This window comes from Lissotriton helveticus, chromosome 12 (genome assembly GCF_964261635.1).
Source record: "Lissotriton helveticus chromosome 12, aLisHel1.1, whole genome shotgun sequence".
NCBI classification, from domain to species: domain Eukaryota; kingdom Metazoa; phylum Chordata; class Amphibia; order Caudata; family Salamandridae; genus Lissotriton; species Lissotriton helveticus.
Window position 1 is genome coordinate 452,465,663 of NC_136073.1, and position 25,399 is coordinate 452,491,061.

Below are 25,399 nucleotides of genomic sequence, written 5' to 3' on the forward strand. Positions count from 1 at the left end.
TAAACCATTTATGGCTGGCTACAGTGCTGATGACTGATGCACATTTTTATAGTGGAAACAAGTTTTGTGAATTCTAAATAGACATTCAGAGCAGAGACCAGAGCATACCCGGTTATGCTTGTCCTAATTTAAACAGAATTGCATAGTGGGTTGATGTTTTGCTGATGCTTTTACCTGTACTATTAAAATACCTTCTCGAAGTGAAAATTGCTAATCATGTTATGTCTATTTGCAATACAGCCCAGCGATCTGCTCAAGAACTTCCTCAGATTGACAAGTACAACATCAACAGCTGTTCCGTAAATGGAGGACAAGAAATGATTATAACTGCTTCAAATTTTGTTCCAGAATCCAAAATTATATTTCTCGAGAAAGGGCAAGGTAATATTTTATTTTTATAATTCATAGCTGTTATAGATAAAAACAAAGCCCTATAATTGGCAAATGTTTGACTAAACCTCTGTCTGTCGTAGAGTGAATTATGAAGCTTGTCTTTTTTTAAACACAGATTTTATTCATTTTCAGGTTATTTATATGTACGATATATTTTTGCTTTGAATACAGTTTAACAGATATTTAGTGCGATATTTCCGTCTAGTACATACACAAAGTCGGATATATTCATTTTGTTATTCTTTTCTATTCAAGTCTGTATATTGAAATATTACATATGTATATCAGGACAATCCTTTATGGCAACCAACTTGTTTAACTCCAAAACCCCACCCCCCGTTTAACCAAAAGAATTAAAAAGAAGCCACTATGGTTTCAGCGCCTGTTTCGTGTATGGTATCCATATGTGGTGATAGCGATGGAGCGAGGGAGAGGGGGGTGGTTGGGTTAATGACGCGCCATCAAACCAGCAATTTATGACAGTACATCTACTTTGCGCCATTGCATTTAAAGACATGGGCGGGGGTCTTTTAACATTCACTCATTCTCCTTGATCGGTAGTAGTTTGTATTTTGAACTGTTCTACCAAATGGGCCCATTCCGGTAAAATCGTTTTTTTTTCTAAGTCCCCTGTACTCCTCGCGTTGTAACGCTTCCCTTTCGGCAGTAGCCCACTTGAGTATTTATTCTCTCCACACTCCCTCACGGCGCTCGTGAGAATTTCAGCGTTGTGTGATCAATCTCTTGACCAATTTTAAGGAAAGCCCGTAAGGCGGCACAGTACCACCGCCTTTTGGGGAGCGGGTAAAGACCCATGAGACAGGTCTCGATAGTGGGCCACGAATAACGCTCTGATATTTAGGTTAGGCCTGCGTAACTTCACTCCAAAACCCCTTCAAGGAGGCACAGGCCCACATCATATGGATGAAATCAGCCTCCAATCGATAACACCTAGTGCAGTCTGAGGAAGCAGTCGGGGACATTGCTTGTATCTTCCGTGGTGTTAAATAAGCCCTGTGTAAAATTAGTAGCTGAATGAATTTAAGTCGGACATTGCGAGAGACTCGCTTAGGATACTCTAGAACCATCGCCCATTCCCTGTCAGTGAGCTCCCTGGCTATCTCCGTTTCCCACTTCTGGCGAAGGGACAACAGCGAAATGCCCAAGTGTCTCCTTAATCCTCGGTGTAACCATCTAACCAGGTGGCTTCCATGGCCCGTTATGTGAAGTGCCTGTAATAATTGAAAGGTGGGGGCCTCCCTCTGGTCCACCAGCCAGTGCCAATGTATAAAATGTGTAATTGCAGCGTAGGGCAAGAACAGTGTAACAGGTACTGCATTAACCTTCACAAACTCATTGTAGGGCATCAGGTTCCCATCTGTGAATAAGTCGACCACCATCTCAACTCCAACTTCTGCCCAACGCCTCAACCTATTAGCTGACAGAACCCCCGTAGGGTTGGCAGACCACAAAGTGGGATATTAGGGGCATATGGAGTAGATACTTTGGCATATGTAAGTGCTAACTTCCGATAGTGAAGTGCCGTACCCGAGTCGAGGCAGAGTAACACCTGTAACAATCCCAGTCTTAGCCGCACAGGCGAATATCCAATTTCAAACAAGTTATGGCCAGCCAATATGCCAACCACTGCAACTGTCAGACTATGCAGTATGCATTGAAATCTGGGACCCATACCTCCACCAGTGCTAGGCAGCTGCATTTTAGGAAGGACTAATCTGTGGCGACCCGACCCCCACAACAAAGTTGTTAATAAAGAGTCTAGAGTTTTGAAGATCCACGCCGGTATCACCACAGGGAGGTTCACAAATTGATGTGAATTATGAAGCTTGTCTGGGATGATTATATTTTCTCTGTAACTTTTGCCCAGTACGGTGAAATAGTTTTGCTACCACTACTTTGTCCATTTTCAGCGCTTCTTCACTGTTGAGCTACTGTGATTACAGTATTTGCGGACTCTCCCAGCTGTTTAGGAAATTACGATAAAACTGCTGGATCTGGGCTAAATACTATAGACGGTTGCATTAGTTGCGCCTGTAGAAGAGTGCATTATCAAACTTTTCATGTGTTCCTTTTTTTGTACATTAACACTATTAAGACTGTTCATGACGAGCACAGTGGGGAGACTGAGTAGAAATAACACCGGTTTTGTCAGTAGCCACAGCAAGGTGATGTATTAAGGAGTGAAAACTGGTATTAATATGATTTTTATATATAGGCTCCACTGAATCCCTTCTCTTTAGGCTTATGAATGTCACTTGTTATTATTAATTATTAAAAAAAACTTATATAGCGCACAGCTACCCTGGGGCATCCCGGCGCTATGAACAGTGCATCAACCGTGAACCATGAGATGGTTGGACCAGCTCACACAGGAAACAAGTGTGTTTTCAGGCCCCTACGAAAGCGCAAGATGCAGGTCTCAGCACGAAGTTTTAGTGGCAGAGAGTTCCAGAGGGTTGCTGTGTGCACAGAAAAACGTCTCCCGCCCGTGCGCGATCTTTTTACTCTCGGGACGTGGAGCAAGCATTTCTGATCGGACCGTAGCGCTCTGTTCGCTTTGTAAGGCACTACCAGGTTCCTCAGGATAGATGGTCCGTTACCCTGAAGGATTTTGTGTGCGGTGCAGAGTGCCTTAAACTTCACTCTCTCCCGCACCGGTAACCAGTGCAGAGCCTTAAGGGCGGGTCTGGCAGATTCTGTTCTGGGGATGCCCATAAGTAGTCTGGCCGCCGCATTTTGCACCTGCTGAAGTTTGTTAAAAGTGGATTCAGGGGCGCCTAGAAAAAGACCATTGCTATAGTCAAGGCGAGATGTTATCAGCCCCTGAATCAACAACTTCCTCGATGAAAGGGGAAGGAGCGGGAAGATTTTCCGAGCAGCCCGCAGCAGGGCAAAACATACTCCCGCAGTTCTTTTGGCATGAGTTCTGAAGGAGAGATCTTGCTCCAGCCAGACTCCCAGGCTCTTAATCTCATCTTTCATGGTGGGGAAGTCACCCATACAGCTTGGCCAGCATGTTAATGGCAATGAGGGAGCTTTGATTCCAAGTAACATAATCTCTGTTTTAGAGCCGTTCAGCTTCAAAGATGAACTGCTCATCCAGGCGTAGACATCCACCAGGCATGAGTGCAACAAGTCAGGGTTCTCCACCAGTTGAGGAAGGGCGACCACCAGCTGAGTATCATCAGCATAGCTGATGATCTTGATGTTAAAAGGGGCCACCACATCCTCCAGGGGGGCCATATAGACATTAAATAATGTCGGGCTCAAGGCCGAGCCCTGCGGCACCCCCCACTGGAGAGAGATGGATGAAGACTTGTTGCTACCTTCCCAGACCTGGTAAGACCGGTCTTCAAGAAATGAACCAAGCCACTTCAAAGCGGCCCCTGCCACACCCACCTCTGACAGTCGTTGAGTCAACACCCGATGGTTCACGGTGTCGAATGCGGCACTCAGATCCAGGAGGATCACTGCCACTGATCCTCCCGAATCTAAGATGCGTCTGGATTCTTCAACGACTTCCAGGAGGGCCGTGTCAGTACCTTGACCGGGACGAAAACCGGTCTGCGAGTCTCGGAGCAGACCATTCGACTCTAAAAAGTTGGAGAGTCGAAGATTTGCAAGCTTCTCAGCAATTTTGCTGAGGCCTGGCAGCAGAGAGATGGGCCTGTAGTTGGCCAGCTCCGCCGTGTCAAGGTTAGATTTTTTTAACAATGCCTTGACCACGGCTTTTTTCCAGCTGGGTGGCACCAGCCCATGAGAGAAAGAAGCATTTATTAGGTCCGTAATGGGCCCTACCACAGCGGTTGCTGCTTGCTTTAAAATTCTAAAAGGAACTGGGTCCATAGGGGAGCCGCTTTTTATGGAGGCTATGGCTTTTAGCGTTTCCGCTTCTGAAACTGGGCCAAACATGTCCAGGGACGTGCGTTGCTCTTTCCCCTGAGTTGGGGGGAGCTCTTTTTGGGTCCCTTGCGGTTTAGTAACCTGGGGAAGGGAGTTGAGTATTTTCACAATTTTAATGTGAAAAAAATCGGCCAACTCCTTGCACTTCTGGGGATCGTGGGTGACTGCTGGTTCAGGGACTTTAAGGAGTTCTTGCACCACCTTAAATGTTTCCCTGGAGGAGTTTGAGGCAAGTTGTACACGTTCCTCAAAAAATTGTGCTTTTGCCAAGCGGAGGGCTGCTTTGTAGCCCCTCATCGCTATCCAGTAGTCCTTGCGCTTAGCGGCATCAAATTTCTTCCTCCAGGCCCTTTCAAGTTTCTTACATCCTTTTTTAAGCAGGCGGAGCTCAGCCGTAAACCAAGGAGCAGAACCAATTCTTTTTTCCCTCTTCTGTATCGTTTTCATAGGAATGAGGGTATCAAGCGAGGCTTTCAACCACCTGTTAAGGTCAGCATCACCTTTAATCGGGTCTGACTCAGATGGAGGTTGTAATTTTGCCAGGTTGTGGGTCCAATCGTTGATCGATAGTCTGGACCATACGCGGTCCACCACAACCGCTTGATGTGTCGGTGTTGAGGGCAGTTTGACTTGCCATTCCACCGCAACTAAAGAATGGTCTGACCATGGGAGAGGGAGGGCTGGTCTGGCCTTAAGCCGGGGGATGTTAGAAAAGACTGGGTCCAATAAGTGGCCCTTCTCGTGTGTGGCTCCTGTATTAATTAACTGGAGATCACAGGCAGTCAGATCGCCTTTAAGATCTGAGGCAATTATGTCTGCGGTGTAATTAAAATGCAGATTCAAGTCCCCTAAGACAATAAAAGAGGAAGTGGATGTCGCCAGCAGTGTTACTGTTTCCATCACAGAACTTACGAAGTTGCCCACACTGCCCGGGGGCCGGTAAATCAACAGGCCTGCCAGTGTCACCGTGGGGGATATCTGCAGTGAGAAGTGGCAACTTTCACAATTAGCCACAAGTCCATCCCGGGCCCTACATTTAAAGCTGTCTCGGTAAATAACAGCAAGACCACCTCCTCGTCCATCAGGTCTGTCCAAATGAAATATGAGAAAGCCTGGTGGGAGGGCTAATACAATGTCAGCGTCAGAACTGGAAGTAATCCAAGTTTCTGACAGAAACAGGATGTCCAATTCCTGCTCCTGAATGAGGGAATGAATTTCCACTGCACTTGTGACAGTCAAAACCAAATAACTTTAGAGATGCAATAGCAATTTAAGATCTGGATAGGGAATCACTGGCTTTGCAATTATCCATCTGCGTAGGTCAAAATTCAGAATAGAAGAGGAGATTAACCTCTCCACAACACACTTCAAATGGCTTCAGCTGTTTTCATTAGTTTAGCTATGGTTGAATGAATCGCCCGCAACCATTTTCAACTTAAAAATGTAATATTTGGTGTAAAAATCTGCATGGGGCTCTGTGATAGACTGATAACTCATGGCTCTTCAGTTTAGAGCTCGTACCATTAAAATATTTATTTTATACAGGCAATGACGTGCTCTGAATATAGGCACACGCAAAGCTACATGGAAAATGTTAATTACCTTGCTGTCAAATAATTCAGAGATTGCATCTACTTTATCCCAAAATGCCGAAACTCTTTTATTGGCTTGAAAGCAATGAAGCTAAGAATATTTAGTTAGACAAATAAAGGCGAATTGTATGCATACTCTGCAAAATAATACTTGATATTCATAATGCTGGCAAGTTACACTATGTAACAAAGACTAGCATAAAAAAATACACAAAACAATGTATTTGATAGAGGCTTCTAGCCGCAGATTTTTTAACTTTGAATATTCCCAGGCGTCAGACTGGATTGCAAGATTTTCGAGCAGTAACCCTTTTGCACCAGTAGGTGGTGGTGTTTGGTTTTGCATCGGAAGTGACATGCACGATACCTTACAGGCCCACATCGACGCACCATCAGTTCTTTCCTTTCTGTGCCATATAGCGTTGATCCGGATTGAGCTACCCCCAAGTCATTTGTTTAGTGACCTTTTTTGTCAACTTTTTTTTTCTGAAATTCTTCTCCTGGTGCGAGAATCTCACCCAAGAAACAGTCTGGTTTCAAACCACGTGTGGCCTGTCACAGGCAAATGTCGGTGACCGACTCCCACTTGGTGTGTTTGTGGTGCCTATAAAGGGACGGGAATAATCGGGACTAGTCAGGACAGTATCTGAAGATAAAGACCTCTTCAAGGATTCAAAGGAGCGTAACACCTGGGAGGGAGGGGATCACAATATTTCTTCAGTTAGGACATTTTTCTAAAGCAGATCAGTCAAAGGGGCTGCCATTTGGGAGAACCCTGGAATAAATCGCCGATAATAACCAAGTAACCCAAGGAAAGCCTGTAGATCTTTTTTATTTCTAGGTAAGGGTATTTGTCAGTTGGCCGTTACCTTTGAGGCCTGAGGTCTTATGACTCCTTCCCCCAATACGTACCCTAAGTATCGAACGGTCTGGGCAGGCAGGTGGCTTTTGGACCGATTTATCTTCAGACCATGTAACCCTAACATGTGTATAACTTGTGATAGGTGTAACAAATGTTGCTCCCAGGTATCACTATAAATGATTATATCGTCAATATAGGCACCTGCATAACTCTCATGGGGTTTCAACACCACATTCAAGGGGGCAAGGGGTTGTAATACCTGGAATTGGTCCTCTTTTAGCATCGGTGGCAGATCAGGATCGATTCATTGATGAAACAAGATTGTCTGTGTCTCTGCAATGTTTACAGACACCCGCAAGGGACCCTCCCATTTTTTAAGCAAATTGACATGGTATATTTTGGATAGGTGCTTTGCTGGATCTGTTTTGATGCGGTAAGTCACAGGTGTCACCCGTTCGACTATCCTGTAAAGACCCTGCCACTGCCCTAATAGCTTCTGATCTGAGGATGCCATCATTAGTAGTACAAGGTCCCCCACTTGGAAAGATCGTACTTTAGTCCCTTTGTCATACTGCCCTTTTTGTGCATTCTGGGCATCTTCCAGATTATTTCGGACAATAGTCCTGATCTGACTCAAGTGTGTCCGCAAATTGGATACGTATTCGGTTAAACGTTTGGTATTGTTTGGTTCTGTTTCCCATTTTTCCTGGGCCATATCTAACAAGGTGCGGGGTTTGTGTCCATATAACAATTCGAAAGAAGAATACCCAGTGCTTTTCTGTTCTTTACATCGGATAGCAAATAATGCCAAAGGTAACCTATATTCCCATTTCCTTGTTTCTAAAGTCAACAGCTTTTTTAGTGTAGTTTTAATGGTGGCGTTATACCTTTCTACCAACCCATCTGTTTGTGGGTGGTAGGCAGCTGTTCTGATCTGTTTGATTCCTAATTGAATACAGACCTGCTTCATCATCCTGGACACAAAGGGTGTTCCTTGATCGGTTAGGATCTCTTTTGGGAATCCGACCCTTGAAAAAACACCAATCATAGCTTTGAATATATTAGCGGCATCTGGATGACGTAGGGGTATGGCCTCAGGAAAGTGAGTAGCATAATCTACGATGACAAGTAAATGTCTACACCCACTTCGGGATGGCAACAAAGACCCAATTATTTCCATACCTATGCGGCGGAATGGTTCGTCAATAATAGGAAGTGGCTGTAATGGGACCCGAGGAGGTTGGCAACAGCTATGTCTTTGACATACTGGACATTCCCTACAGTATTGCTTAACTTGTTGGTATATTCCTGTCCAATAGAATCTTTCTAGGATCAGTTTTTCTGTCTTTTCTGTTACAAAATGACCCCCTAGTAGGTGACTATGGGCTAGATATAAGACCTTTTCCCTGAATGGACCTGGGATCAGCAACTGGGCTTTCTGTGCAGGATTCCCTTTCCTATACAATAACCCATTGTTCTTAAAGAAGTAAGGACCTACATGCTGGGGATCTTCACCCTCAAGGGCCTTATTCCATGCTTCTTGTAATTCTGGATCTTCTCGTTGAGCAGCGCAGAAGCTTCTGTCTGTTTCCCAGGGGTTTTCATCTGGTATGATAGGCAACACCAACGGTTCTTTCCCCTTTTCGGCCTTCCTGTGTCTCCGGATCTTTCTGGTTTTTGGAGGGGGCCAGTTTCTATCCGCATCTTTGGAAAATGGGGCTGATGATAACCATTCTTCTTCTGAGGGAGGTGTACCCTGTAACAACTGTGACAATTTAGGATAATCATTCCCTAGTATGGCTTGTTCAGGTAAGCGTGGTATTAGACCTACAGTTAAAGTGGTTCCTGGATCTTGGGAATGTTGTATTTGAACTTGAGCCGTGGGATAGGGCGTAGTGTCCCCATGGACACACCGAATAGCAACAACCCCATCTATTGGCCCCACGTTCTTGCCTAGGTCGTGGGGTCTTACTACACTATGCAAACACCCCATGTCTGCTAGGGCAGTTACTGGATGTCCGTTTACTGATACAGTGCACCTATATGGTGGTGGTTTCCTTTCTGTAGGAGAGCAATAATAATTGCGGGCCATCCCTATTCCCATTGGTTCTTCCTTTTGGGGGCAGAACCTGGCGATGTGTCCTATCCCTCCACATTTGAAACACTGAGGACCCATGGAAGGAGGGCGAATGAGAGGGTACTGGGTATAATAGCAAGGGGTTCGGGATTCTTCACTAACGGGACGGGATGGACGATGAGTTACATGTCCCCCAGATTTTCCAGTGGGCTCTCCTCTTCCTTTTTGTATCTCCTGTGCTCTATTGAAGACGCTAGCTATCTCAATGGCAATTTCTTAAGTGAGATTAGCCTGTTGTCTGACCCAATGTTGTATGGGAGGGTGAAGAGAAGTTCAATACTGTTCTTGATAGATCTTGGCCATAATCCCGTCCTAGTCAGCAGTAGCTGGTTTTAACCTCCGATCCGCCATATCTTTCACCCTAAAATACAAAGTACGAGGGGTTTCTTGGGGCCTTCCTTAATTTGTCTTCATTTTAATCGTCCACCCCTAACCTTTCCATGATACACCTTTTTATATCGGTATAGGGGACTACCCCTTGAAAGGTATGCTGCCTTTAAATCTCCCGACAGGAGAGGGCCTAAATATTGTCCCCATTTATCTACGGGGCAGGATGCTGCGTTGCCATTCTTTCACAGTTATTGAAAAAGTAGTCGGGGTCCTCCCTGCTCACATATCGCGGTAATACTACAGAAGGTAGGGTAGTGAGACCTCTCTGATGTCCAAGGGCTTCGGTAGTTTTGTCCATTGCAGCTCCATGTGTTTGACCTTGTCCCGTGAGTATTTGTAACTTGCCACGGTCTTCTTCAACGACGGTTAGGAAGCGTTCCATCACCTTACCCAGATGCTCCTGGTTTTTGGCCATTTTCGCCAAGGCAGCCTCCATTTTGCCTCTCAATCCCATAAGGTGGTCTCCCCGGAGTCTCATAGGAGAGGAAAAATGAGGAAGCCGTGAGACAAGGGGTTGATTTATGTATTAGGGAGTTATACCGTCACCACACCTTTGGTGTTGAGAGACCTTCTTTTGTGCTGAGGATAGAATAGTGAGGGAGGGGGATTATTTAGTGCCTAGGGAGCTCTAAGGCGGTGCTTGGTGCAAAAAGTACTGATCTTAATTGACATATACAACTTAGGGTTTGATGGTATAGAAACAAAGAAACTCATACACTCTAGTCCCTCAGAAATGCTGCCGAGATATTCCTACGGACTTGGGCGAAATGCAGAAGAACTCTCCCTCTACCCGTAGCCCGCCCTGGTAACACCACCCGCTTCCTGCAAACCCAACTCCCGGTTACCTCGAGCTGCTGTCACTCACCGTCTCCGCCGCAACTCTCCAGAGTTGCGGCCGCTCCCCAGCGTCCTCCTGACACCCCCAGTCTTCACAACAGCTTCGTCCGGTTCCTCGGGGTCGCCTGATGGTCTCGCGTCCTGTATCTCGTGTCCCGCGTCTTCTGTCTCGGGTCCCGCATCTTCTTTCTCGGGTACCGCGTCTTCTGTCTTCACTCCGCTTCCTGATGTCCACACACAGGGTCCGTCCTCACTCCTCCACTCGCTCATCTTCCTTCCTGCCTCTAGCGCCCCACCGGTCTCAGACCCCTCCCCTTGAAATTGGCCTCCTTTCATTGGACCGTCAAGAGTGTTTCCGGAATCCTTCCGGGTCGCTTCCGGGTTACCCTCAACGTCGGCGTCTTGCTGTGAATAAACATGAGGGGCATGGTTGTTGTAGTCCTTGGACAGAGTCCCGATTTCGGTTTGAATCCCTTTTCTGCAACTCCCCCATGGCGACACCCTGGTAAGTCCTCCTCGGTTCCCCGGACTTCCTCACAATGTTTGAACAATGACTGTAATCCTGTGCTTCTGCATGTCGTACCTACCAGCACAGGATTCACTATCACTTTTGCTCTGACTCTGATCCTGTGCCAGAGCAGGGGCAACCACCAGGTATTGAGGATGATGTATATCCTTATGGCCCTGCGTTTACGATGAGTTGGTAGACTCTGATTTTGCATGCTTTAAAGACCGAAAACCCACGGTGTACTCCTTAGGGCTGTTAATCCCTGTCAATCTGTATCTGCCTCAATTCAGAATATTTACGGGCTATCCGAGGAAGCTGGCATACAGACAGAGAAAGCCTTCTTAACTTCCCAACCAGTGATGCAAAAGAAGTCCTTTCAAGGCCAGGGACCCTGGTCTGGCAGGCCAGCAGAGACATCAACCATCAAATTCATCTTCCACCTGCTAGAATGGCCAGCAAACCACTGTTGTTTGCCCTTTGTGGCACATGCCAAACCAGTCGGGGGAACAGGATTCACCATTTTATCCTACGTTGGCCATCCATCACATCCGACAGATTGGCCTTACTTATTGTTCAAATGGCTATTCCCTGCATTTCCTTTCCATTCCCCCTGCACCAGAGCAAGCTTCAGAGGAGGGCCTGTCCATTTTTCTACAAGAGGTGCCACTTTTGCTCTCCAAATGTGACATCAAGATGATGCTGGACTCTTAAAAATGAAAGGGGTTGTTACTCTTGCTACTGCACATTCAGAAGGTTGAGGCCCTATTCTGCACCTTCAGCCCCTGAATGCCTTTGTGCAGAAAATTCAAAATGCTTGCTCTGGTCCAATACTATCTGTTCTGGAACCGGGACCTTGGATGGTGTCCTTGGACCTGCAGGATGCTTATTTTCAGTCTCATTTATTCACTTCCGGGTAGTCCGCGAGAGCAGGGAGGCTGACATTGTTTTTAACGAGGTCGAAAATAAGTCTTTTGGGAATTAAAAGACAATTGAAGAAAACCACAAACGACATTCCTATGATGCAAGCACCCAAGTACAAAATTGAAAATTAAACAGGGCTTGTTGCATACAGTTTTTTTATGAGACGAATTCCAGAAGTGATTCAAGTGATTTTTTTAATCGAAATAGAAGTATTGTGATACAGTGGCTCTTGCGGACAAGAGAAACCATTACGACTACTGAGGAGGCTCATCAACAAGCTGATATTATCTATGGTGTTGGAGGGTCATCCCCCACAAATGGCATAATTGAATCTAGATACATATGAAATAAGAGATTCGATGAAACTATTTTTTAGTCCTGAAGAAGGTGGAACCATTAAAGATAACCGAAACACTGCGTCAACTTTTTAAAATAGATTTTTATTGTAGAAATAAGATTGTAACCCTCTCGGGGAGGTATCATTAGCCAGTTGTCCAAACAGAGGTTTTTATGTATATTGATTAATCTATGAACTAAATAAAATGTTTATTTTTTCATATATGGGAGTTGAATCTAATATTGAGTTTGAGACAATGTGTGATGATTATAGTGTGAATCAAAGTGCATGATTTGTTTAAATTGATAGGAGTAGCCATTGCTGAAGAATCGTCCCTCTCACATTTTGTTGGAAGACTGATACTTGGTCCAGGGTTAAGGTCTTTGCCCCCCTTTTTATTGAATATAGGGACTTTTGTGTTGTTGATTATTTTCAGTCTCAGACATCTGTAGTTCAAGGCAGTCCAGGAGCACTTTCAGTTTGCTGTGATCCTCTTCAGTCCTACAGCGCCCCTTGGGTGTTACCTAAATTGATGGCGGTGGGCGCTGCTCATCTTCCATAGTTTGGCAATACCAGTAATACTGTAGCTTCATGGATGGCTGTTGAGGGCGAGCTTGCCACACTCAGTCATGGAGCACCTCTGGAATTACAACGGTTGTCCTCTTGACATTGTTCGCATCCTCTGTCAATGAGCCTAAAGTCCCACCCTACTCCTTAGCAGAGGTTTCCATTCTTCGGTACAATCCTAGTCACAGTGAAGTTCGGGGTTTTCCTTCCTCTGCAATACGTTTTGAAATTTCAGGCTGTGGATCCCTGTGTTTCAGGTTTGGTCCTGCATTATGGTGAGAGCGGCTCGGAGACGACTTGGCCTTATAACCTTGTGTATCCGTTTAGTGAGGTATGCCAAGTAGCACATGCATGCTCTGCAATGCACTTTGAAGTTCCAATGTGCCACGCATTAAGGCAGTATGGCCAATGCCATCTATGTCTGAGGATATCGTCTCAGATTTGCATTGGTGGCTGCTAAAAAGCCACTAGTCCAGCGGCAGGTCCTTCTCCACCCAGAGTAGACGGTGTTGATGGATGCCTTCCTGCTTGGTTGGGGAGGCCATCTAGTGGAGGGGGAGATCAGGAGACTCTGATCTCTGGCAGAAAGCTGGCTCTGCGTCATTCTTCTGGAGTAGCGGACCATTCATTGGGCTCCTTCTTGCCATACCTCAAGGGAAGTCTGGTGCAAGATCTCAAGGACAACACCACAGTCATATGGTGCATCAACAAGCAAGGCGGAGCTGGGCCCTATGTCCTTAATCAGGAGCGTCTATATCTTTAGATATGGTTGGAGTCCCAAGGTAATTTCTTGATCGTGATTTCAATGACCGAGTAGACAACTTGAGTAGGAGGTGTCCTACAGACCACAAGTAGCAGCTGCATCTTAGGTGGCCCAGGGCATCTTGCAACAGCGGTAGCATCCTGGCTAGATGTTTTAGCCACCATTGAAAATGCACAATGTCAAAATATTTGCGCTTTGGTGTTTACACGACACTTGTTAGGGGAGCATTCTGGTTGTAGTGGAACCTGGGACTCAACTACGCCTTCCTCCTCTCCTGTTCTGAGTTTTAAAGAATATCAGGTACCACCAGGCCCAAGTCATTCTGCCTCCCGATTTGTCATGGAGGGTGTGTTACCCAGACCTTGTGGGCATGAGCATCTCTCTTTCGATCAATCTGCCACTTTGGGGTGCACCTCCTGTGTCAGCAGCAGGGCAGGTTCCTCCACTCGAATCTTTGTAATCTACAACTCCATGCACAGCTATTGAGCAGGGTAATTGACTGCAGTTGATTTGGCACTTGGCATGATGAATGTCATCCTTGTCGCATGACGCCACTCTACAAAATCCATTAATGCAGTTCGTTGGGACATATTTGTAGCCAGGTGTGGCATTTGCAAGACTGACCCCTTAAAAGCAAATCTGCGAGACGTCCTTTTTAGATCGAGCCTAATATTGCAGCGCATGCGCTGCTCGCTTTGCGAGGCTTGCTGTATTTAGTATAGCGTGGAATCTTTGCGGAAGTTCCGCCCTCTCTCCGCCAATCATTTTCATTGGCTTGTGTCTTAAATGCTGCCTTCCAATTGGTTGTAGGCTTGTTAGTCCCTCCTTATGATGGCCATGTTGTCATTTGGGTCCTGCCATGGCTACTGGCCCCTTTACTGCACAGATTACTTTCTTCCCGTGCGCCCTCCGTCCCGCAGTCCAATGCCTTCTCGCACGACGACCCCCCCTCGTGCCTTCTTGCCCATCCGCACTCTCGTTTGCAATGCAATAGGTCTTGCGTTATTGCGAGTCCTATTGCATTGCACATGCTTGTTTAGGAACTGGTATCGCTGACTTCTGCAATGAGTCGGAGTCCAGCAACCTGAGGACGGTGAATATGATTAATAAGTTGGTGACTATCTCAGTGAGCTGTCAATGACCCAGACACTAATACAAAGCCCTCTCACCAAGGAGAGAGCAACTCCGAGCACTACATGGAAGACCAACCGGTCTTATTAGTTAAATCTCAAAGTTAAATTTGAAGTATACGGAAAAATCATCCAAATGTTCAAATCATTTTATTTTCCAGCGATGGTTAATTCACCAATCAGCGACTAGAATATTCAATATCAAATCTTCATTATTTTAAACAGTTTTTCAGTGATGTTAACACATCCCGATGCATTTCGGGCACCGCCCTTCCTCAGGGGAATACTAACAAAAACAATCCAAAATAAATGATGTTCAAATATACAGTTCTCATAAATGTAAAACATACCATCTAGCATTGATACTTCATTCACATGAAAAAATACACCTATACCTAAGAGCAACGTACCTCAGAAAGAATCACCAAAGTAAAGTCACCAAAGGATCAAGGGTGAAGTCATAGTCCCCGCTACCAAACGAGTGAAAAAGTACGACATAAGTGATCAATGTGGATAGAGAATTTCCATGAAAAATAACCAAACGAGTGAAAAAGTCTGTAGGTCGCGGGTGCATAACCGAGATTAATCGGGTGCTTAATATAAACTTCCTAGCAGCGTGAGGTTCAAACAATGTGAGTCACCAAATCTACACGGCGGACCAACTGAGAGAGTTCAGTGCGTGTAGCCACAAGCCCCGTCATAGAGATGACGCGTTCCCCGGAGGGGTAACTTACTTGAACGGGAGTGTAACAGGTTCTGCAAGTAAGAGCAGAGACCAGGAGTCAAACCTTGCTACAATTGCAGTAACTGCAACAACTGCATTACAGGTAACACCACACGTCATCCCATGAAAGGACACACGATAAAACTGCGAGTCAATGCCACCTGTAACAGTGGCAACGTCATCTACATGCTGAAATGCCCTTGCGGCAAATGTTACATTGGACATACTGAACGTAAAATCCGTGTTCGCATTTTGGAACACAAAAGTAACATACGCACCCACAATCAAAAATCTAGTGTGGCCAACCACTTCCATGAACATAGACACAGCGTGGCACAATTGAAATTTTTGATTTTAGAACAAGTCAAAGTGACACACAACAACAAAAACACATTGCTCAAACGAGAGAACTTTTGGATCCGATTCATGTCCACTATGGTACCGGATGGGTTAAATGACCGAATGGAATTTTTATGTTATTTGTAATGTATGTATATTATCTTGCATAATTCACACTATTTTTCTATACGCCCACATATTTTTTCTCCGACATTTTGAATTTTTGTGCTTGTTTACTGTGCATTACCCGACTGGTTATGGGTCTTAGAATTTTGGTTGCCTGCTCCTTGTAGGTTTTTCAGCCTTTTCTTACTTCACGGGTTTTAGTTTGTTTACACCTCTTTCGTTCTAACGGATAGTCCGTTCTCTACCTTCAGTCACGCAGTCTTCTGTCCATGTCTATGCTCGCTCACATTGCACTTTACCGATCACCAGCTTTGCAGCGCCAGCTTCTCCTGGTCTCTGCTCTTACTTGCGGAACCTGTTACACTCCCGTTCAAGTAAGTTACCCCTCCGGGGAACGCGTCATCTCTATGACGGGGCTTGTGGCTACACGCACTGAACTCTCTCAGTTGGTACGCCGTGTAGATTTGGTGACTCACATTGTTTGAACCTCACTCTGCTAGGAAGTTTATATTAAGCACCCGATTAATCTCTGTTATGCACCCGCGACCTACAGACTTTTTCACTCGTTTGGTTATTTTTCATGGAAATTCTCTATCCACATTGATCACTTATGTCGTACTTTTTCACTCGTTTGGTAGCGGGGACTAGGACTTCACCCTTGATCCTTTGGTGACTTTACTTTGGTGATTCTTTCTGAGGTACGTTGCTCTTAGGTATAGGTGTATTTTTTCATGTGAATGAAGTATCAATGCTAGATGGTATGTTTTACATTTATGAGAACTGTATTTGAACATCATTTATTTTGGATTGTTTTTGTAGAGTATTCCCCTGAGGAAGGGCGGTGCCCGAAATGCATCGGGATGTGTTAACATCACTGAAAAACTGTTTCAAATAATGAAGATTTGATATTGAATATTCTAGTCGCTGATTGGTGAATTAACCATCGCTGGAAAATAAAATGATTTGAACATTTGGATGATTTTTCCGTATACTTCAAAATTAACTTTGAGATTTAACTAATAAGACCGGTTGGTCTTCCATGTAGTGCTCGGAGTTGCTCTCTCCTTGGTGAGAGGGCTTTGTATTAGTTCCTTGGATTTAACACTGCTAGGCCAGGCAGTGTTCAACTCTAGCAGCACACTACACCCTTCATCTGCTGTTTTACTTGTGATTTATTTAGCTGTGCGAGTTCCTTCTGCTCATAGTTGTTACTAATTAATGACCCAGACACCTCAGAAAACACCGCTGAACCGAGTTAGCAAGATCGATGCTAGTTGTGACCACATCCTTTTCCCCGCACCATGAAGTCTGTCTGACTGGACTCCTCCCCACACAGCTTCTGTGGCTCGCTACTTCACAAAGAGCCATTTGGGCGGTAATTTGGTAATGCTGCGTAATTTCCTCGTTCCTCCAACAGCAAGTAGCGATTCTTCCTGGGATAAGACGCAGTTTCCATCATGTGAACACCAACAGAGGTACATAAAGCAAACCGGAGGCACGCACTCAACATGCCCTACTTTTGTGTCTTTGTGTAGTTAATGTGCTTAAGTATGAAGTGTGTGATGATGCTTCTGACGAGGAATACATGAGACTGCCTCACGTCTGCAAGTGTTGTGCTGGTTGGGTCCCTTAGTGGACAGGCTAAAGTAGCTCGGGACTGCTAATGTGTGGTGAGTTGTTAAACACTGTCCACAAGGTGGGAAAGGAGACAGTAACCTGGAGTGACCACAATTAGTGAAGTATGATTTCCTTGGCCACAGTATTTAGCTAACAAACGCCTGTTTTCTAAGTCCCCAGTTAGTGAGTTGAAGCTAAGGAGTTAGTGGTCAAATTGTTTTATTTCTTTAGGCAACTCGTGGCTTTTGCAAACGGAAAAGCAGAAAATACCTGCCAGCCCTTGACCAATTGCCTGCTCTTGTGAAATGGCTAAATCAGTGTTCGCCAGGAGAGGGCCAATGCCATCTGGACTTGGCATGGATGGTACACAGAGCTGTCTGGGCCATGCATGATGGGCTCATCCAAGAGGTACTTAGCCATACATTCTTTTTGTACTTTTGAAGTTATAGATTAAATGACCACACGTCCCAGAATGCAAAGAGGAGACCTGGAGGATGTTATGTTACATTAATTTATAACGCGCGCAGATACGAACAAGTGTCCCGGCGCGAAGCTTAGTGGGGTGTGGAGAGAGACAATCCGGCAAAGAAGTGTGTCTTCAATTTCTTTTAAAAGCAACTGGGTCCTGAATGACCTCAGGACGAGAGTAAAGGCATTCCAAGCAACTGCAGCCTTCACCGCAAAGGAGCTGCCCCCTAGCCTTTGATACTTGAAGCGAGGAACCTGGGCAAAGCGTAGGGACATGGATCGAAGGGCTCGCGAAGGAACATAAAAAGAGAACTGTCTCTGCAGATAGAGACGGCCGCACCCGTGAAGAGCACGATGGGCCAGAACCAATTATTTAAATTTAACTCTGTCCACCACGGGAAGCGAATGGAGATATCGCAGCAACCGGTGAACACTGTTCCTAGTGAAATTCCCAATAGCAGTCTGGCTGCCGCATTCTAAACCACCTTTAGCCTCTTCAACAGGTAGCCCGGAACATAAAGGGCGTTGTCGTAATCCAGCCGCGACAGAATCAGCACACTCGTAACTGTTTACCTCGCCTCCTGAGATAGCAGAGGTAAGATTTTTCTGAGAGTTTTAAGAAGGCCGAAACAGCAACCGGCCAGCTTCTTAATGTATGTCGAGAAAAAGATACTCTCATCGAACCATACACCCAAAGTTTTGACGGGCTTCCCTGTGGTGGAGGGCAGTGGAAGGTTAGGCAGCCACAGCTGCTCTCGAAAATTGGCAGGGAATTTACCAAATAGCGCGATCTCAGGAATCCGTAAACAGTGACATCTACTTTTATCCTTCTGAGGCTGAATGGTTGCGTTCAGTTGTATGTGTATGCAAGATAGACAAGATCTGTGCTTGTGAATAAAGAACTAGAATGTGGGCATATTTGATGACATGGCTAGGAGGAGAAAGTGGGGAGAGCAGCCGAAGGGCTAGATAGATGGGCTCGGGAGATACCCAGCTCCCCCTCTGGTCCTAAGGGTATGCTGACTAGGTTTTCAGATGCAATGTTGGCAAAGCTTACCCCAACTGAGAAACCTAGCTCTCTTCGGGGGCAGGACAAATTGGCGAGCGGAGATGTAGGTGGTCAGTCAGAAGGGATTATGGCAAATGAGGACAAAAAATAAATAAATGACCTTGTATAGTACTACCTCACATGCAAATAATTATTATTATTATTATTATTAAAACTTATATAGCGCACAGCTACCCTGAGGCATCCCGGCGCTTTGAACAGTGCATCAACCGTGAGACCATGAGATAGTTGGATCGACTCACACAGGAAACAGATGTGTTTTCAAGCCCCTGCGAAAGCGCAGGGTGCAGGTCTCAGCACGAAGTTTTAGGGGCAGAGAGTTCCAGAGCGTTGCTGTGTGCACAGAAAATCGTCTCCCGCCCGTGCGCGATCTTTTTACTCTCGGGACATGAAGCAGACACCTCTGGTCGGACCTCAGCGCTCTGTTCGCTTTGTAAGGCACTGCCAAATTCCTCAGGATAGGTGGTCCGCTGCCCTGAAGAATTTTGTGTGCGATGCATAGTGCCTTAAACTTCACTCTCTCCCGCACCGGTAACCAGTGCAGAGCCTTGAGAGCGGGTCTAGCAGATTCTGTTCTGGGGATGCCCATAAGTAGTCTGGCCGCCGCATTTTGCACCTGCTGAAGTTTGTTGAAAGTAGATTCAGGGGCGCCCAGAAAAAGGCCATTGCTATAGTCTAGGCGAGATGTTATCAAACCCTGAATCAACAACTTCCTCGATGAAAAAGGGAGGAGCGGGAGAATTTTACGCGCGGCCCGCAGCAGGGCAAAACATACTCCCGCGGTTCTTTTAGCGTGAGTTCTGAAGGAGAGGTCTTGCTCCAGCCAGACTCCCAGGCTCTTAATCTCAACTTTCATTGGATGGGATGGTTGTATGGGAGGTCACCCATACAACTTGGCCAGCATGTTAATGGCAATGGAGGAGCTTTGTTTCCAAGCAACATAATCTCTGTTTTAGAGCCGTTCAGCTTCAAGGCTGAGCTGCTCATCCAGGTGTAGACATCCACCAAGCATGAGTGCAACAAGTCAGGGTTCTCCACCAGTTGAGGGAGGGCGACCACCAGCTGAGTATCATCAGCGTAGCTGATGATCTTGATGTTATAGGGGGTCACCACATCCTCCAGGGGGGCCATGTAGACATTAAATAATGTCGGGCTCAGGGACGAGCCCTGCGGCACCCCCCACTGGAGAGAGATGGATGGAGACTTGTTGCTACCTTCCCAGACCTGGTAAGACCGGTCTTCAAGAAATGAGCAAAGCCATTTCAAAGCGGCCCCTGCCACACCCACCTCTGACAGTCGTTGAGTCAACACCCGATGGTTCACGGTGTCGAACGCAGCACTCAGATCCAGGAGGATCACTGCCACTGATCCTCCCGAATCTAAGATGCGTCTGGATTCTTCAACGACTGCCAGGAGGGCCGTGTCAGTACCTTGGCCGGGACGGAAGCCGGTCTGCGAGTCTCGGAGCAGACCATTCGACTCTAGAAAGTTGGACAGTCGATGATTTGCAAGCTTCTCAGCAATTTTGCTGAGACCTGGCAACAGAGAGATAGGCGGAGAAGGGTAGGTCGACCTGCGCGGATACAGGATGATTGAGCATAAACCTTGGGCTCTCCCTGATATCTAAATCCCGCCGACCCCTCATGTGGAAAGTAGTCCTCAACCGTTAGGCATAGGAGTACCCACAGAGGTAACATAAGACATACATGACACTAGCATGTTTGACACTGCACATTTATACGGTCCTGATGAATCGCGGGTGACTAGACCCAAAGCGTGAAACATGTCGACCCTCATCACCTTTAGCCTCATCTAGGGTCACCTGACCTAACTTGTTGACTCTTAGTGAGCCTAACCCTCCTTTTTTAACTGCAGCCAGGGGACCCCCAGAATAAATTGAATTCCGGTACCCCTTGCTACATTTTAATACCCCGCACATCACCACACCTAGCTCGGTCCACACACCCCCACCTCACCATAAGGCAGTTGGAAAAAGATCTCCGCCAAAGAGCCCCTCTTTGAGGTGAGCCCGTCGGGGATTGCACCGCCTCCCCGACGAGGAGCAACTGCCGATGATGAAGCATGACATCCTTCGGGGTGTGTGAGGCCATTATATCCAACAAAATGGATGCCCCAGGATGTTACTCTAACATCTGTGGTCATGCCAGCTAAACACTTCCCCCACTCTCCATAGGAACAGTACAGCGACCTCTCTTGTCTCCAACAGAGAGATAGGCCTGTAGTTGGCCAACTCCGTCGTGTCAAGATTAGATTTTTTTAACAATGCCTTGACCACGGCTTTTTTCCAGGTGGGTGGCACCAGACCATGAGAAAAAGAGGCGTTTATCAGGTCCGTAATGGGCCCTACCACAGCGGTTGCTGCTTGCTTTAAAATTTTAAAAGGAACTGGGTCCATAGGGGAGCCGCTTTTTATGGAAGCTATGGCTTTTAACGTTTCAACTTCTGAAACTGGGCCGAACGTGTCCAGGGAGATGGGACACTCTTTCCCCTGAATTAAGGGGAGCTCTTCTTGGATCCCTTGAGGTTTAGCGACCTGGGGTAGAGAGTTCAGTATATTCACAATTTTAATGTGAAAAAAATCGGCCAACTCCTTGCACTTCTGAGGATCATGGGTGGCTGCTGGTTCGGGGACTTTGAGGAGTTCTTGCACCACCTTAAAAGTTTCCCTGGAGGAATTTGAGGCAAGTTGTATTCGTTCCTCAAAGAATTGTGCTTTTGCCGAGCGGAGGGCTGCTTTATAGCCTCTGATCGCTATCCAGTACGCTTGGCAGCATCAAATTTCTTCCTCCAAGCCCTTTCCAGTTTCTTACATCCTTTTTTAAGCAGGCGGAGCTCAGCCGTGAACCAAGGAGCAGAACCAATTCTTTTCTCCCTCTTCTGTAAGATTTTCACAGGAATGAGGGCATCAAGCGAGGCATTCAACCATCTGTTAAGGTCAGCATCACCTTTAATCGGGTCCGACTCAGATGGAGGTTGTGAATTTGCCAGGTTGTGGGTCCAATCGCAGATCGATAGTCTGGACCATATGCGGTCCACCACAACCGCTTGATATGTCGGTGTTGAGGGCAGTTTGACTTGCCATTCCACCGAGACTAAAGAGTGGTCTGACCATGGAAGAGGGAGGGCTGGTCTGGCCTTAAGCCGAGGGATGTTAGAAAAGACAGGGTCCAATAAATGGCCCTTCACATGGGTGGCTCCTGTGTTGACTAACCGGAGCTCACAAGCAGTCAGATCTCCTTTAAGATCTGCAGCAATTGTGTCTGCGGTGTCCTCAAAATGCAGATTCAAATCCCCTAAGACAATGAAAGTAGAAGTGGATGTGGCCAGGAGTGTTACAGTTTCCATCACAGAGCTTACAAAATTGCCCACACTACCAGGGGGTCGGTAAATCAGCAGGCCAGCCAGTGTCACCGTTGGCGATATCTGTAGTGAAAAGTGGCAGCTCTCACACTCAGCCACAAGTCCCTTCCGAGCCCTGCATTTAAAGTTATCTCGGTAGATAACAGCAAGTCCACCTCCTCGTCCCTCAGGTCTGTCCAAATGAAATATGAGGAAGCCTGGAGGGAGGGCTAGTACGATGTCAGCATCAGAACTGGAAGTGATCCAAGTTTCTGACAGAAACAGGATATCCAGTTCTTGCTCTTGAATAAGGATATTAAGTTCCACTGCGTGACGCGGAAGTGACCTGCAATTAAGCAGGCCCCAGAGTAAGGTGCTTTTACCTGAATGAGGAGGAATCGATGCGTCCAATCCTCGTGGGGATGATGCTAGGGCACCATTGTTGCTGACGGGGTGGTTTTCAATGGGCAGGATGCGTAATGCAAGTAGCTTCTCTCGGGAGTAAGTACGACGCAGTGGTAGTGTTTTTGGCATAGTGCCAGGCCCCAGGCCCGTCTGAGCCCGGACGAGCCCAGACGGGCAGGACTCTGGCTGGACTCCGGCGTGAGTCCGGCGACTCCGCTGCGCGTCGTCATGGCGAGCTTTAAGTAGGGCGTGGAGTCCTGTCAGCGAGGCTAGTGCGCTGGCCGAAATGTCGCCGCAAGGAATCCCTCCTCACCCAAGATGGAGGTAACAATCCCCAAGTGTGTTAAAAAGGTCTAAGTGTGTCCGCTCCCAACAGCGGTGCTCGTAGCCTTTTATATGAGGTAAGCGCTATGTGTGAGGGACCAAAAACACAATTAAACTAATAAAAACGAAGCAATTTTAAAAAGCGCGAAAGCGCTGCCAAATGTCCTGTAAGCGCGCCTGTAATCTCTGTGGTGCGCGGTTCAAGTGTTGTTTCGTCATATAGTGTAGGATCCTCAGAATTCATGCTATCTCATCTCAAAAAGCCTCTGTATTTCTAAAGCCACTTCCTCTGCATGCCTCCTGTTTTGGAGTGCAACCTATTGTTAATCACATGCAGGTTTGATTATTATATTACTGTATTTCTGGAAATTGCCCACAACTCATCTATCCTTCTTTGAAAGTTATACTCCTGTAACCTAACAATACCTTATCTCCTTTAGCTTATCTATTAATCACACCAGCTATCTGAATAGGCACACTTAACCTCCACCTCAACTAATGGCCACACCTAACTCCTGTTAATTTAATTTTCCACAAATAAACTATCTGAACTACATGGAATTGTTTCCTTGAGAGAGCACAAGACTAATCTCAATAAGCACTGGATTAACCACGAACGTTGAGTTCCAGTGCAGCGTGCGTGCTGCATGGCGCAAACCACTTTAACTCCTTATCAGGTGTAGTAAGCGCTATATAATAAAATACAGTATGATGCACCAAGCTTCTAACCTCAGACGTCTTCCACTTCAAAGCCTCTTCTGTCGCCCAATGATCCACTTTCCTAAAATCGATGAACAGTACTTGCTGAACCACAGGAACTAAAGAGAAATGACGTGCATGAAAATAATTTCCTGTACAGTGTAGCTGCTTGCAGCTATGAACTTGGCAAGAGCTAAAATCATGCACTGTCCAGCAGATCATTCTAGTCAATGTGTTACTATAGTGCAATGGACAAGGCTGCAGAAAAATGTTCATTTTAAATTTAGCATATTCATCAATATTTTAATATCTTGCATCACAAGGGTACTCATAGTGAATAATGTATGCCTCAACAGCAGGCAAGTACCAATTCCATAATTTAGATAATGAAACACTTGTAACCTGACAGTTTGAAGACAAAATGTTTTATAAGGCAGGGTGGGGAGGACATGTTGGACTATTGGCGGATAAGGTGTGGGGTAAACTCTCTGTCTTCCAAAATGTGACAGTGTATGTGCACTTTAAACAATGAGTGTTCTAGGATTTTGGGGGCCCTGGGCAGAAAGGGAATGTGCGAGGCTCCTCTAATTTGCGTACAGGACAAATTCAGGACTGTATGCATCTCAATAGATGCCCCTCCTCCTGGAGCTGCTTTGTGCCTACCCCTCCTGGTCTGCAGCCCTTCCCTCCCAGCCACCTACAAGCACCTCTGAACAGCTCATAAAGTGCTTAATGTGTGAGAGTCGCTTTTTATCATAAAGGGTTAAAACTGCTGTGGGACAATGGGCGTCACATTGTGCCTCTGAATGGGCAGCAGTGTCTTCTTGCATTGTGCCCACGGGAGGCCACCCACCCCCCTCCGCCAGGTCTCGGCGCAGTATACCATGGTTGTGAGGCCCCGGGTAGGGGGCCCCTGCCTTGGGCACAATTGCAAGGAAGAGACCTTGCTCTCAAATTAGAAGAGCAGGGGTCAGAAGAGGACCAGCGTGCTGTGACTGGCTGTAATGCACTGTTGCAGGCCCCTGTTTTTGTGGGCTGAGAGCGGGGCCCTTGGCAGCTGCTCGCACTGCCCATGCCTAGCACCGCCACTGACTTCATGCGTTTAAGAATCTTTAAGAATTTAAATTCATCTGTTTTCCAGACTGTCGCTTTCATCATGTTAGTCTTTATTTGGCATGTTTGATTCATAAATGCTTACAACACCCTTTCACAATAATTCAAGAAACGATAGGAAGTGATGTGGAAAGGTAATGTAAAAAAAAAAGCTAACATCCAACCTGGAATACATTATGACTGATCGTTACCATTATTAGCTCAAGAAGTTTGGGTACTGTCTTGAGCAGCACTCAAACTACCTGAGACCGTGAACAATGGGGAGACGTTTTTTAATTAATATAATTTTAATGTAGGAGGAAAATGTTATTGTAAATAGCACATGCTTCTGATGGATACTTCTAATCACAGATCCCTCACCTTAGAATGCGAACCACACTTCTATGCACTGCTGGGTGGCATCATGTAGCTCCACAAGGGCTCCATACAGTCCTCAAAGTGAAGGGATGGAGCCGCATGGAAGCAGTACCCCACTGCTGAAGTCCATTCCTTTCTTAGAACGGCTTCCGTCAAAGATCTAGATTGCCATTTCCAATTTTGTCGCTCTTCCAACGACTGTCAAACTAAATCCAGTATGAAAGGGAACAATGTCCCATCCTAACATGATTGGCTTGCAACCATTCTGTGACTGTGCAAAGCAAATGTTTGGGCTCGGGACATTCTCAAAGCTGTGCAGTTAAATTGCCTTCTTGTACCTGAAGACAATTCTTGACCGAGAAGCGAGGCTGTATGTCGCCAAACGTAGGAGATCTCGGCCCTCGTGTATACCCTGCTCCCATTCGTGTGCATGAACT

At 46.2% G+C, this 25,399-nt stretch overlaps 1 protein-coding gene across 1 annotated transcript in view; it reads left to right on the plus strand.

Annotated features, from left to right (window-relative positions):
- NFATC3 (nuclear factor of activated T cells 3) overlaps positions 1 to 25,399 on the plus strand; it is a 934,632-nt gene that overhangs the window by 596,239 nt on the left and 312,994 nt on the right. The window contains exon 6 of the mRNA XM_078669777.1: positions 241 to 381. Within this exon, the coding sequence (XP_078525903.1) occupies positions 241 to 381 (141 nt within the window). The remainder of the gene's footprint in view (positions 1 to 240; positions 382 to 25,399) is intronic.